The sequence below is a fragment of the Trachemys scripta genome, chromosome 16, assembly GCF_013100865.1.
Source record: "Trachemys scripta elegans isolate TJP31775 chromosome 16, CAS_Tse_1.0, whole genome shotgun sequence".
Lineage (NCBI taxonomy): Eukaryota > Metazoa > Chordata > Testudines > Emydidae > Trachemys > Trachemys scripta.
This window is the reverse complement of record NC_048313.1, coordinates 16856202-16870790: the sequence shown is the minus strand read 5'-3', so window position 1 is coordinate 16870790 and position 14589 is coordinate 16856202. Positions and strand designations below refer to the sequence as shown.

The window sequence follows — 14589 nt, the reverse complement described above, 5'->3', positions numbered from 1 at the left end:
GCTCCTCCCCTCACAGCCCCACTGCTCTGTGGAAGGGATCAGCACCCGCCCAAACCCCCCCAACTCTAACCACTCCCCTCCCAGGGCTGGCGTGAGAACCCGGACTGATACCCAGTCCTCCCCAACTCTAACCGCTCAACCTCACTGCTGCCTCGGAGCTGGGACAGAACCCAGGAGTCCAGGGTTCTCCCTTCCCCCCTCAAATTCTCTGTGAGCCTGGGGGCGGGTTTGGGGGTGCTGATCCCTTCCACAGAGCAGTGGGGCTGTGAGGGGAGGAGCCAAATCTCTCCTGCCTCCCCTGACCCCCAAGGGGTGCAGACCACGGCCCCGGGTCAGGGTTCAACCCCTCTCCCAACACTCTCTCACCCATAGGCTCCATTGCTAATAAGTTTGATGGTTTCAAAGTCCCCTTCTCCGGGCGGTTTCTTGTGTTTCAGGGCAGCTCCCCGGCCCTGGAATAAATCACACGCATCACTGAGGGTAGGGGTGGGAAAGAGGGAGCCCCGACCCCCCAAATCCAGCCCCCATGTCAGCCCTCGGGCCCCACCAGCTCCCAGCCCCCTGCTCTAACCACTAGACCCCACTTCCTCCTAGAGCACCGGGTGCCTGGTGTTCCCATTCTGGGCTAAAGCCAGGTGGAGCAGCCTGGGCCCAGCGCCCGGGCGCAGGGGGCTGGGAGTTGCGTTTGTGCGTGTAGCTGTGGGGCTGGGAGTCCCTGGTGGAGTGGGTCTATGGGGTGTGTTGTTTCTGGGTCTGTGTATGCGTGTCTGTGTCCAGTGTGTCTGTGTGTGTGTTGCTTCTGGGGTTGTGTATCTGTGTGTGTGTGTGTGTGTTATTTCCAAGTTGATGGCTCTGTGGGGAGTGTAGTGTTTCAGATGTTGTGTGTCTGTGAGGGAGGTGGCTCCGCAGGGAGTGTGAGTGTGTTTGTGTGTGTCTGGGGTGGGTTGTATTGTTCCTGGGGTTGTGTGTGTCTGTGGAAAGTGTGTGTCTCTGCATGTTGTTTCTCAGGCTGTGTCCTTCTGGGGTATGTGACCGTCGGCAGCGTTTGCGTGTTGTTTGTCTCTGGGGCTGTGGCATGTGTGTCCATGGGGAGTGTTTCTGGAGTTGTGTGTCTCAGCAGGGGTGTTGTTTTGGGGGTCGTTTCTCTGGAGCTGTGTGACAGTGGTGAGTGTGTGCGTCTCACAGATTGTGTGGGTTGATTCTGGGGTTGTGTCCCTCTAGCCTTGTGTGACTGTGCTGCATGCTGGACTGTGTGTGTCTGGGGTGGCCTGTGTTGTTTTGAGGGTTGGTTCTCGGAGAGGGTGTGACAGGGAGGTGTGTGGGTGCCTCTTGGGTGAGTTGTGTGTGCTGTTTCCGGGGTTGTGTCCGTCTAGGTGTGTGTGATTATGTTGCACACCAATCTGTGTGTGTTTCTCTGTAAACCTGTACGGGAGCGTGCGGGTGTCTGGGCGTTGTGTGGCTGTGTGGGAGTGCGGTTGTGTTGCTTCTGTTGTGCGTTCGTATCTCTGGGTGGGCAAATGCCCTGTGCCATACTGCCACCCAGTGGGACCCAGCGGGATGGCACCCATTTCAGCACCTTGGGCCAGGGCACGGGGGCGGTTCTGACACACACAAGAGCTGTTCCAATCCCCTCCACTAGGGGGCAGTGGGATGCCGAGTCCCCCACATTATTATGGCCCCATCAGTAGAGACCCAGAGCTGTGGGGCACCAGCCCCAGCCGTCACATGCTGCCCACCCCCCATGGCTCGGAGCCCTGATGGCCGTGTGCTATCTGCAAACCTGGGGGTGGGGACTTACCTCCATGAACTCGTCTGTCTCGGGCGTGTTGGATCCACCGCTGTCGTGTTCCTCCAGATGCACCATGTCTGGGGGGAAACATGGACTGAGGAGAGGGGTCACGGGAGCCCCCAAGTAACGAAGGAAGGGCAACGCGGGCAGCCACACACACGGACACACGGACACACACACAGGGATAGACAAGGCAGTCCCAGACAAGGCAGGCGCGTACACACGTGTGCATGCTAACATGAATGTAGTCACGCGTAGGCCCACAGATAGATACACACATGCAGTCATACATACACATATGCAGTCACACATATGCATATAGACATATGCACAGAGTTGCAAATACATGCATGTCTTCAGACACCCATGTGAATGCTAACACACATGTAGTCATAGAAATGCAAGCACAGACGCATGCCTGCTAATGCACAGTCACACACCCACATGCAATCACACACACACACGTGTATGCTAACACACATGAATGATAACACGCAGTCACACACCAATGTGCAACACACACGTCTGCTAATACACATGCAGTCACACAGCCACATGCAATCACACACACACGTGTATGCTAACACACAAATGATAATACACAATCACACACCAATGTGCAATTATACACACATGTGCCTGCTAACACACATGCAGTCACGCAGCCACGTGCAATCTTACACATGTGCAGTCACACCCCAATGTGCAATAACACACACACACATGCAATAACACACACATGAATGCTAACACATGCAGTCACACACTCACCTGCAGTCACACACACGTGCATGCTAAGATGCACGCAAACACCCACATGCCATCACACACACTTGTGCAATGCCAACATGCATGCAGTCGCAGCCACCCATGCTCACCAGCACAGGCCTGGCCACAGAGGGCACCGGTCCCCATGCCCCTCTCCCCTGCCGGGGTTACCTGTGAAGGGGTCACGGGTGAGGCCCAGTTGGCTAATGATGTAGCGGGGAATGTCCGTCTTCATCAGGTGTCCCTCCTTGGCGTGATCCTCAGCCGCCTCCAGCAGGTGGTAAAACTCCTCGGGGTTAAACTCCTGCAAGACGCCGGCACGGCCACCCAGCCCCGTCACTAACGGGCAGGCGGGGGGGGCACACCCCCATATAGAGACCCTGCGGGCTGGGGAGACACCCCAGGGCTGCCCTTGTGTCCGAGAGCAGGCACTGGGGGGGGGGGGTGCCCCAACTATAGATCTGCACGCAGGGTGGGCGGTTACCAGGTCAGCGAGCAGGATGGGAGCGGGGCACTGGCATACCAGGGACTGCCAGCAGGGGCACAGCAGGTGTGGTGCCCTTGTTTGCATCAGTCTGTATGGGCGTATCGGGGCGTGTGTGTAAGTGAGTGTGCATCAGGCATTTCTGTGCATGTGTGTATCAGGTGTTTGTGCCTTTGTGTGTTTCAGGGGTGTGTGGGGGGTGTGTGTGTCAGGTCAGGGCTTGCAGGCATTTGTGCACATCTGTGTTGGGGGGGGGGGTGTTGATGTGTCTCTATGTCCGTTTCAGGTATTTGTGCGTGTCTGTTTCAGGTGTGTGGGGGAGGGTGTATTTGTGTTTCAGGGATTTGGACGTGTGTTGGCGTGTGTGTCTGTTTCAGGTGTGTGGGAGTGGGTGTCAAGTGTGTGGGGGTGTATTTGTGTTTCAGGTGTGTATGTGTGTTGGGATGTGTAGCATGCCAAGGTGGGTGAGGAAATATCCTTTATTGGACCAACTTCTCCTGGTGAGAGAGACAAGCTTTCGAGCTACACAGAGCTCTTCTTGTGTGTGTCGGATGTTGGGGGGGGGGTTGTGTCTCAGGTGTCTTTGTTCGTGGATGTATTTTGGGTGTTTGTCAGGGGACTCTCTCTCTCTCTCTCTCACACACACACGCACACACACACACACAGAGCTGTGTCCTTTGTCTCCGTCTCAGAAGCTGCCGGACCCTCCCCCTGGGTCTCCCCGCCCCACGTCCCTGGGCGAAGTGGGGGTCACACACTGCTTGGCGAGTTAGACGGCTGAGGCTTTCGGGGTGCAGGGCAGAGGGGCTACCTATATCCCAGCTGGAGGATGGCTCTGCCTGTCTCTGTTGCCATGACGGCCCTCTAGCAACTGGGCAGCGATGGCTGTTGCCACAGCAACAGGCCGCATCAGCAACCTGCCTTGGCCAATGCCACACCGCTCCCTGCTGCCAGCTTGCTCGCCATTGGGCCAAGGCAGCAGCCCAATCACTGGCCAGCACAGCTGTTGTCAGGGCGACCGGCTGGGTGCCATCCGATTGGCTGGCATGGGTGATCCAAGCTGCCAGGTTTGGGGATGGCTATGGGGGGAACATAGAGAGGTAGGGGCAGGCTGGGGGTGTGAGTGGGGGAGCTGGGGGGCAGGCACAGGGGGGATGGGGACAGGCACAGAATGGAGTCAGAGAGGTGGGTAGAGCAGGAGTGGGGCTAGGAACCAGGACTCCTGGGTTCTCCCCCTGGCTCTGGGGGACGAGCTGGGGGTCTAGGTGTTTAGAGCAGGGGGCTGGAAGCCAGGACTCCTGGGTTCTATCCCAGCTCTGGGAGGGGAGTGGGGGTTAGTGGTTAGAGTAGGGGGCTGGGAGCCAGGACTCCTGGGTTCTCTCCCCGGCTCTGGGAGGGGAGTGGGAGTTAGGGGGCAGAGTAGTGGGGCTGGGAGCCAGGACTCCTGGGTTCTCTCCCCGGTTCTGGGAGGGGAGCAGGGGCTAGTGGTTAGAGCTGGGGCTTGGCATAGGGTTAGGGTTAGAGCAGGGATGCTCGCGGCACGGCACTCTGACGGGCAGCAGGACTGGGATCTGGGTGTCCCAGAGGAGAGCCCCAGCCCCTAGCGTGGGGCGCAGCAGAGTGGGGGGCTCCTGCCCGCCCTCACCAGGCACTCCAGGAGCCGCGCCGGGCGGGAGATGATGATCAGCAGCTTCTTCACCAGCTGGGTCACGAAGGCGACTTCCAGGCTCTCCGAGCGCTCGTACGCCTGGGGGGGGAGATGAGAGGCAGCCCATGCCGGCCCTATGTCCTGGGCCTGCCCTCCTGCCCCACTCCACTCGCATCATCCCCAGGGCCCTCATCGTGTCCCCCATCACCCCACTTCCCAGCACCCTCCTGCTCCCATCGCATCCCTCTGACCCCCCGTCCTACCCCTGTTGCCCCACCCTGCTCCCGTCACAGCCCCACTGCCCCATCACCCCCCAGCCCGCTCCCGTCACAGCCCCACTGCCCCATCACCCCCCAGCCCGCTCCCGTCACAGCCCCACTGCCCCATCACCCCCCAGCCCGCTCCCGGCACAGCCCCACTGCCCCATCACCCCCCAGCCCACTCCCGTCACAGCCCCACTGCCCCATCACCCCCCAGCCCGCTCCCGTCCACACCTGCTGGCAGCCTCTCCCCCCACTCACGTCCTGCAGCAGCTTCTCCATGTTCTCCTGCAGCTCGTAGAAGTAGATGCTGGTGATCAGCCCCTCGCGGGCCTTGGCCAGGCAGTCCCGGGCCAGCTCGATCACCTGGTGGTGGATGAAGCTGAGTGCCCCGTCGGCCAGGGGCAGCACGCTCTCCGGCTCGAAGGCCGTGATGAAATCCTGCAGCTTCTCCTCCATCTGCGCCGTGGCCTGGCCGGGGGCGGGGATGGGGAGACTCTACTGAGCCGGCACCGGGGGGGCGTTTACCCCAGAGACCAGACTGCTCTGAGCAGGAACCCCACTGCCCTCCCTGAGCCAGGGCAGAACCCAGGAGTCCTAGCTCCCAGCCCCCTGCTCTAACCGCTATTCCCCACTCCCCCCTTCCCCAAGCCAAGATGGAACGAAGGCGTCACCTGGCCTGTCGCAACCCAACCTTGGCTAGACCCCCCAGACCTCTGTCTCTTGGTCCCAGGGGTGAACGAGACCCTTAGGGGAATGGGGGGTGGGGTCCCCCCTCCGACCCCCCCGGGATCCCCCATGGAATCCCCGGAGGGAGCAGGCAGTGGTTGTACAGTGTTTCGCCACCAGAGGGCTCCCTTCCCAAAGGAAACCCCCCCCCCGCCCCCAGGGTTCGGCTGGACACCCCCACCCAGGAGGTGGGGGTGTCCTGGGGTCCTGCCCGACTCCCCTTGCCCAGAGACTCACAGCCGGGAGCTTCGCCCACAGGCGCTGCAGGGACCTCGCAGGCCTCCCCGCTGGCGAATCCCACACCAGGGCACAGGGATGCCCTGCTCCCCGGGCCTCCACCCTGCTGCACCCCTGGGCCCCCGCTCGCTGGACTCTGCCAGGCCCCCGGGCCCCCACCCCTGCTCCCTGGGCCCTTGTCCCCTGTGCTGCCCTCAGGGCCTGTTCCCCCGCCCCCCGCATACCTTGGGGAACCGTTCCTTGTACACATGGTTCATCATCACTATCTCGTTGTCGTAGGAGGAGGGGGAGCGGCCCGGGCTGCAGGGCAGGGAGGGAGGGAGGAGTCACTTGGTGTTCCATCTCCGTGCCCCCCCCACGCCGTGTTTCCCCCCAGTGCCTCCCGCCTCCCAGAAACCACCCACCCGGTGCTGAGATGCAGCCACCTCTGGGGTGGAGACCTGGGAGCTGTTACACCAGAAAGGCTTTGCACAAGGGAGAGCGCCCCCTGCTAAGCCCCTGATCCCTCTCCTGATCACCCTGCTGGGGAACTGGGGTCAGCACTGGCTTTGAGAGGAGAGCGCCCCCTCCTGAGCCCCCACTTCCCGCAGCACAGCACCCGCTAGCACCTCACTGGGGCCAGCATCGACTGCTGGGGGAGGGCGCCCCCTGCTGAGCCCCTTGCCCCTGCAGCGGACAGATTTCCATTGTGACCCCAGCCCCAGAGGAAGGGAACAGACGCTGAGGGAGGGGGAGTCCGGAGGGGATGGGGGCGTCCCCTCTGCTCCTGCAGTACCTGAGGCTCCGGGACCGGGGCCGCACGGCGGGGGAGCGGCGCCCCCCATCGTCGTCCGTGATGCTCTCGGTGCTGCCGAAGTGCTTGGAGAGGAAATGCAGCTCGTCCATGGTGGGCTGGTAGGGCAGCTGGTGCAGCCGCTCCTGGGATGAGCAGGACGACTAGGGAGGGAGAGAAAGAGGAGGGTTAGGCAGGGACCCGGCGCTGAGGTGCAGCCACCTCTGGGGTGGGGCGTGTCAGGTAATTAACCGCCGCTTCGGAGAGGAAGTGAAAGAGACTCCCATGCCCTATTAGAACTGCAGCACAGCGCCCCCTAGTGCTGCACCGAAACCAGCCCTGACAGAGTGAGGAGAGCGCCCCCTGCTGACTCCCCGCCCCGCTCCCTGCAGCGCCGCACTGGGCCAGCGTTGTGCGGACGCGCCGGCCGGCCCTACCCGCCCGTCTGGGGGGTCGACACTCACCGACACAGTGGAGCTGGGCGTGTTGGTTCCATATCCGGACGAGGGAAGGGAAGCCAGAGACCAGCGGCGCCCGTCTGCCCTGAGGGGACCAAACAGCGGAGGGTGAGGGAATCCGGTCTAGTGGGGATCCAGTCTCCAGAGAGCAGCGAGGGCCTCGGCCCCGACCAGCCCAGCCGCCCCCATGCCAGGGACTTGGAGCTGCTGCCTGGCTTGTGGGATGGGGGAGAACGGGGCTGAGCAGAGATGCCAGGCAATGCCCCACCCGAACAGCTACATGGGGACCCCCGCTCTGAGACCCGGGGGTCCCCTAAGGGCTCGGGGGTCACACACGGGGCCACTGGGAACGATGGTGGTGTTAATTAACTCCCCTCCCAGAGCCAGGTATAGGACCCAGGAGTCCTGGCTCCCAGCCCCCCTGCTCTAACCCACCAGCCCCCGCTCCCTTCCCCAAGCTGGGGAGAGAACCCAGGAGTCCTGGCTCCCGGCCCCTCACTCTAACCCACCAGCCCCCGCTCCCCTCCCAGAGCTGGGGAGCGAACCCAGGAGTCCTGGCTCCCGGCCCCCTCACTCTAACCCACCAGTCCCCGCTCCCCTCCCCGAGCTGGGGAGAGAACCCAGGAGTCCTGGCTCCCTGGCCCTGTTCTGCTCACACTCCCTTCCTGGCTTTGGCCCAAGCCGGCTCCACCAGTCCCTCGCCCCGTCCCTGCGCCAGAGAGCATGGGGAAGGCGACATGCGGAGGGACAGAGACCTCGCGCCCCGTGGGCCGGAATGGAGAAGGGAGCGGCACTTTCCACCAGTTGGTTCAGCCGAGGGACGCCAGGACCAGGAGGAGATGGCGCCATTTCTCCCCGGGCTCTTGGCAGGGGCTGTAATCAGAGCAGGGAGCGGCAGCTGCAGCCTCCTGCTTGGGCCAGGGGATCGGATGAGAGCCAGGACTCCTGGGTTCTCTGGGAGGGGCGTGGGGTCTAGTGGTTAGAGTGGGGGGGGCTAGGAGCCAGGACTCCTGGGTTCTATTACCAGATATAGGAGGGGAGTAGGGTGTAATGGGTAGAGCAGGGGGGAGGGGCTGGGAGTCAGGACTCCTGGGTTCTCTCCCCAGCTCTAGAGCCAGTTCAGGCTTTGGTGTTTTGTGCTGAGGCTGCTGGTGGGTGGGAGGGTGTCGGTTAGCTGTGGAGGGAGAAGGTTGTTTATGGTGAAGACACCTGGGAACTGGGCTGAGGCCCGGTAAACTCGTTCCACTCCCCGGAGACTGGCACCAAGGGGGCGGTGCAGCCCTTACCTGCGCGAGGTGGTGAAGGAGAAGTGGGCGGGTGCATTGGGGGAGAAGTTCCTCGGGCTGTCCAGGGGGCTGCTGCCTGCAAGGGAGAGGGAGCAGGGGACGACAGACAGACATAGAGCATGTTAGGATCCCCCGATGGATAGCATCCCAGCGCTGCCACCAACACCAAATGCTTCCCCCATAGAGGGCAGAGCCACAGGGGGTGGACTACATTGTTATTGGCTGCTGTTCCCACTTCCTCCCAAGAGCAGCCAATGGGGTGGAAGGCAGTAATACTTTTGTAAGCTTTAATAGACATTTTGTAACTTTTGTAAGCCTAAATTCATTACAGCAGGTCATAAAATCATAGAAGATTAGGGCTGGAAGGGACCTCAGGAGGTCATCTAGTCCAGCCCCCTGCTCAAAGCAGGACCAATCCCCAGCCAGATTTTTGCCCCAGATCCCTAAATGGCCCCCTCAAGGACTGAACTCACAACCCTGGGTTTAGCACTCAAGCCACTGAGCTATCCCTCCCCTAATGTCAGGCAAAGTTGCTGGCGGTTGGAGAAAGTGGTGATGGGGGCATGAGAAAGAGATGGATGGATGCAGAATCCGTCCATGGACAGACAGCTGTATTAGCAGATAGATAAATGGATGGATGGATGGATGGATGGATGGATGGATGGATGGATGGATGGATGGATGGATGGATGGATGGACTGACAGAAGAATGGACAAATGGATAGACTGATAGATAGATGGGCAGAAGGCTAGATGGGGAGATGGATTGGAGATGGATGAATGGATGGATGATCTGAAAGACAGAAGAATGGATGGATGGACTATAGTGAGGTGGACAGTGGATGGATGGATGGATGGAGAGATGGATTGGTAGACAGATGGATGAGTGGATGGACAAAAGGATAGCTACACTGCTTAAATGATGAATGGATGGATGGATGGATTGAAAGAGATGGATGGTTGGATGGATGGATGGATGGATGGATGGATGGAGGACTCAGGAACGAATGACTGGCTAGAGTGATGGATGGATGGATGGATGGATGACTCAGGAACGGACGACTGGCTAGACTGATGAATGGATGGATGGATGGATGGATTGAAAGAGATGGATGGATGGATGGATGGATGGATGGATGGATGGATGGATTGACAGAGATGGATGGATGGAGGACTCAGGAACGGACGACTGGCTAGACTGATGAATGGATAGACTGACTCTGTGGTAAATGAATAGACAGGCAGACGGACAGACGGACGGGCAGCCAGACACAAGGCTCCAGGGATGGAGCCAGACGCAGAGCTGGGCAGCCGTTGGGTGATGGGAGCAGCTCGGGGCCAGCGAGGGAAGGGAACCGCCCGTGGTGGGGGCAAGTGCTCCCCCTGCTGGCTACGGAGCAGCATGGCTGGGACGACGCTGGGTGGATGGAGTCCCGGGCTGGGGGAACTCACCGATGTGACCCGGGAGGGGGGAGTGGGGCCGCGGCAGCGTCGGGGACGTGCTGGTCAGGATCAGGCTCTTCCTGTTACTGGTTCGGCAGCTGCAGAGAAGGGAAAGAACAAGAGAAGGGGGAACAGGACTCAGTGGGCCGGCTCGGGGGAAACGGGGTCTGACCCCAGTCCCAAAGCCAGCATGTGATCAAGGGAGTTTCAAGAGACAGCTCCCCTTCGGCGTCTTCTCGACCCCCTCTGGCCCAGGCCTAGAAACCATGAGCTCTGCTCCACTCCGCTCCCAGCATGGGGGAAAGAACCCAGGAGTCCTGGCTCCCAGCCCCTCCCCACTCTAACCANGGGGAAAGAACCCAGGAGTCCTGGCTCCCAGCCCCTCCCCACTCTAACCACTAGCCCCCTCTCCCCTCCCAGCACCGGGGAAAGAACCCAGGAGTCCTGGTTCCCAGCCCCTCCCCACTCTAACCACTAGCCCCCTCTCCCCTCCCAGGGATAGAACCCAGGAGTCCTGGCTCCCAGCCCCTCCCCACTCTAACCACTAGCCCCCACTCCCCTCCCACCACCGGGGATAGAACCCAGGAGTCCTGGCTCCCAGCCCTAAGCAGTAGGGCCCCTCCCAGCCGTTTGATGGGGACAGACGCCAGTGATGACGTCTGTGCTGCCCTCCTCCCGAATTCCCCCCACTCCGGCACCAGTGCCCAGCCCCAGGACAGGAGCTGCAGGGCTACCAGGCCCTCCCTGCTCTAACCACTACACATCACTCTCCTCCCAGGGCCAGGCTCCCCATAGGCCTATAACCTTCACTTCAACTGCAGGAAGGGTGTGACAACATCCCTGCCCAGCTCTCTGAGGGGAGTGGGGCCCAGTGGTTGGGGGGGCGGGGCTGAGAGCCAGGACTCCTGGGTTCTATGTCCAGCTCTGTGAGGGGAGTGGGGTCCAGTGGGTGGATGGGGGGAGGGCTGGGAGCCCCCACTATTGTGCTGTGTTTTCATGCCCGGTCAGGAACAGACTCCAGAACGTCTCGCACAAACTGACCCCAGGATCCTGCTTAAATTATCTGGCCCTGACATTCTCCCCTCCCCCAGCCCCATCTTTCACATTCTCCTGCTGGTCCTGCCTTGCTCTGGGCTCCTACCCAGCTGCCAGGCTCCACCCCAGAGCTGGTTCATGGCCGAAGTGGCGAATGAGGTAACTCACCCAAGGTCACACAGGGAGTCAGTGACGGAGCTGGGAATGGAACCCAGGAGTCCTGACCTCCCCCCCCCAGCAACAAAACAAACCAACCCAGAGATAAATCAGGATTGAGGTGCAATAAACAAAGATGGAGAAGGGGAGTGCCAGGAATGAGGGGCATCGGTAGAGCTGGGGAGCTGGGCTGGGATAGCAGGGGCTGTGGGTCAGAAGTGAGGGGCACCAGCAGAGTTGTGGGGGGAGGCCAGGGCTGAGATAGCAGAGGCTGCGGGTCAGGAGTGAGAGGCACCGGCAGAGCTGGGGGGAGCCCAGGGCTGGGATAGCAGGGGGCTGCGGGTCGGGAGTGAGGGGCTCCGGCAGAGCTGGGGGAACAGGGGGCTGCGGGTCGGGAGTGAGGGGCACTGGCAGGGCTGGGGGGGCCAGGGCTGGGAGAGCAGGGGCTGCCGGTCGGGAGTGAGGGGCTGCGGCAGAGCTGGGGGACAGGGACTGCGGGTCGGGAGTGAGGAGCACTGGCAGAGCCGTGGCTGTACCAATCTCTCACTGGCAGTTTTCTCATGCACCATCAGCTTTGGGGCTGTCGCTGCTCCGGCCCATTGGGCCCTGCAGAGTTCTAGCCGCTGCCCTTTCTGGGGTAATTTATCTGCCCCACCGAGGATTATTTATTAGCTGCGGGACTCTGGTGCCCATTGGCTGGGCCGGTAGCAGAGCCTGGCCCGTACACAGACTGTTTCACACTTCACGGCTCTGACGTGTAACTGGCAGTCAGTAGGGTTCAGAGTCAACAACCCACGGAGGGGAAAGGGGACAGAGAGAGCCAGGGAGAGCAGGGGATTATGGGAATGCTGGCTGCGCCCCTCTGCTGTGACAGATGGGGACGAGCATCCTCAGCCATGTGTCATACACCCTACACTGCTCTTCGCAGGGGCGATTCCCTCCCCCAGCTCTGGACCGGGGAGCCATGTCTAGGCCATGATGTGGCAACTGCCAAACCCTCAACTGTCCCATCCTCTAAGCACCCTGGCCTCAGCCCCCTCGGTCCCTGTGCCCTGCTCCTCCCACCGCCTGCAGCTCGGCCCCCTCACTCCCGACCCGTAGCCCGCTCTCAGGGTCACATATTCCAGCTGTGTCTGGGTTGTGCGTGATGTGGCTCAGTGTGTTTGACTGTGTAGGTGTGTGTGTGTGTGTTTGTCAGAAGCCAGGGAGAGCAAGATCTGTTGTGTCTCAGCACGTGTGGGGCTGTGTGTTTGCCTCCCGTCTGGATGTGTGTGAGAAGATCTGTCTGGTGTGATTGGGTAGGGGGTTGGCATGTCGGGGGGAGTGTGAGTGGCTGTGTGTGTTGTGTCCCGGTCAGGTCTGGCTGTGAGTGTGGTTCAGGATGTGTGTGTGTCCTTCTGTGTGCGTATTGTCTCCTAGAGGGTGTGTAGCTGGTGTCTGTCTGTCTCCATGCCCTGTCTCCATGGAGACGCCCTGTCTGTCTGTCTCTTGTCTCCATGGCGATGCTCTGTCCATCTGTCTCCTGTCTCCATGGTGATGCAGCCGGCCAAGCAGCTCATTAAACCCAACAATGGATGGGAGCTGAGCGGTTGCTCTCAATCGGAGGAGGCCCGGTAGGAAAGGCCATGTCAGTGCATGTGCAAGCATGTGTCAGTGTGTGTCAGTGGTGTGCAAATGTGTTAGCATGTGCACGTGTGTCAGTGTGAGTGAGTGTGTCAGTGTGTGTGAACGTGTCAGCGTGCGTCAGTGTGTGTCTCTGTGCGTGTGAACGTGTCCGCGTGCGTCAGTGTGTGCACATGTGTCAGCGTTTGTCAGTGCATGTGTAAACGTGCCAGTGTGTCAGTATACGCAGCAGTGTGTCCACGTGTGTCAGTGTGTGCACGAGTGTCAGTGTGTGTCAGCGCATGTGTGAACGTGTCAGGATGTGCATCAGTGTGTGCACGTGTGTTACTGAATACGCAACCATGTATAAGCCGTTCTCCCACCACACACACTATCACACAAACACCAATTATACTGCACAACAACACACACATGGAGTAACACACACTCTCTCCAGGGACCAGCAGTTGTTCCTCTATTGCACACACACACACACACGGTGTAACTCCCCCAAAGGTGCCCACCTCGGCTCCACACCCATCTCCCCCCACCCTCCCCAGACTGATCCCAAAGGGCCCTGCCCCCAGTCCCACCCCAGCCCCTCCAAGCAGCCAGGCAGCACTTGGCAGGTGGGTGAGGTGGTTGGGGGGCAGAGGGCTGGGGCGGGAGGGCAGAGGGCTAGAGGTGGCTGGGGGAGGCCGCTCTCCTTTGCTGTCATTCCAAGATATGTCCTTAGCCCCTCCCCGCCATACACTATTCAGCCCCTAAGACAGGAAGCGCCACGGGGCAGGGGCTGGAAATACTGAACAACCCTCAGACCCCAGAGCTGGGTCCACCCCAGGCCCAGCGAGACGCAGAGTTTGGAGGGCCAAGGAGATGGGTGGATCTGGACTGTTACTGAGAAAGAGCAGAGTATGTGAGATAGATAGATAGATAGATAGATAGATAGATAGATAGATAGATAGATAGATGGGGTGGATGGGGATAGATAGATAGATAGATAGAGAGGGTGTATGGGGAGGGAGAGGTGTGTCAGTGGAGGGAGGGTGTGTCTGGGGTTGGAGGGGGAGGGAAGGGTTTGTAGGGGGATGGAGGGAGGGTATGTCTGGGGTTGGAGGGGGGAAGGAGGGGTTTGTAGGGGGATGGAGGGCAGGTGTGTCTGGGGATGGAGGGGGAGGGAGGGCGTGTCAGTGGAGGGAGGGGAGAGGGAGGGGAGTGTCTGGGGATGGAGGGAGGGTGTGTCTGGAGTTGGAGGGGGAGGGAGGGATTTGTAGGGGGATGGAGGGAGGGTGTGTCTGGGGTTGGAGGGGGGAGGAAGGAGAGTGTCTGGGGATGGAGGGGGGGTTTGTATGGGAATGGAGGGGATAGGGAGGGGTGTCTCTGGGGTTGGAGGGGGGAGGGAGGGGAGTGTCTAGGGAGGGAGGAGGGAGGGAGGAGGGAGGGGTGTGTCAGGGCACCCTCCCCCCCAGACTCTGAATCCCCCCACTCCAAATCTGCCCCCCTCCAGCTCTGAACATGACCCCCCAGCTAGCAGCCTCTGCCCCCCAACTCCAAAGACATCCCCCCATCCCCACATCAGCCCTGAACTCATCAGTGTCCCACCCATCAGTGTTGGTCACTGGGGGGACCCCAGTACCCCCCAGCAAAAATACCCCCAAGACACTGAGAAAGAGGTGGAAAAGCCAAGCGGGGAGGGCAAGTGGGATGGAGGGAAGGGCCAGGGGCAGGATGTAGGGAGGGAGATGGTGGGGGGGTGAGGCTGCAGATGGAGGGATAGTGAGGAAGAGGGAGGCGGAGGGATGAAGGAGGGAGGGACAGAGGGGCTGGAGGGAGGGGGCTGACAGGGATGGAGAGGTGAGAATGGAGGGGGATGGGGATGGAGGATGTTGGGGGAGAAGGAGGAGAATGGAGAGTTGGGGGGG

General features: G+C 60.7%; 1 protein-coding gene across 1 annotated transcript in view; it reads right to left on the bottom strand.

Annotated features, from left to right (window-relative positions):
* Positions 1 to 366: 366 nt before the first annotated feature.
* MAST1 (microtubule associated serine/threonine kinase 1) overlaps positions 367 to 14589 on the bottom strand; it is a gene marked incomplete at its 3' end in the record, with an annotated part of 24744 nt that continues 10521 nt past the window's right edge. Inside the window, 10 exon segments of the mRNA XM_034792472.1 lie at positions 367 to 452; positions 1799 to 1866; positions 2729 to 2861; positions 4687 to 4788; positions 5211 to 5420; positions 6140 to 6215; positions 6691 to 6851; positions 7152 to 7230; positions 8432 to 8507; positions 9884 to 9972. Of these exon segments, the coding sequence (XP_034648363.1) occupies positions 367 to 452; positions 1799 to 1866; positions 2729 to 2861; positions 4687 to 4788; positions 5211 to 5420; positions 6140 to 6215; positions 6691 to 6851; positions 7152 to 7230; positions 8432 to 8507; positions 9884 to 9972 (1080 nt within the window).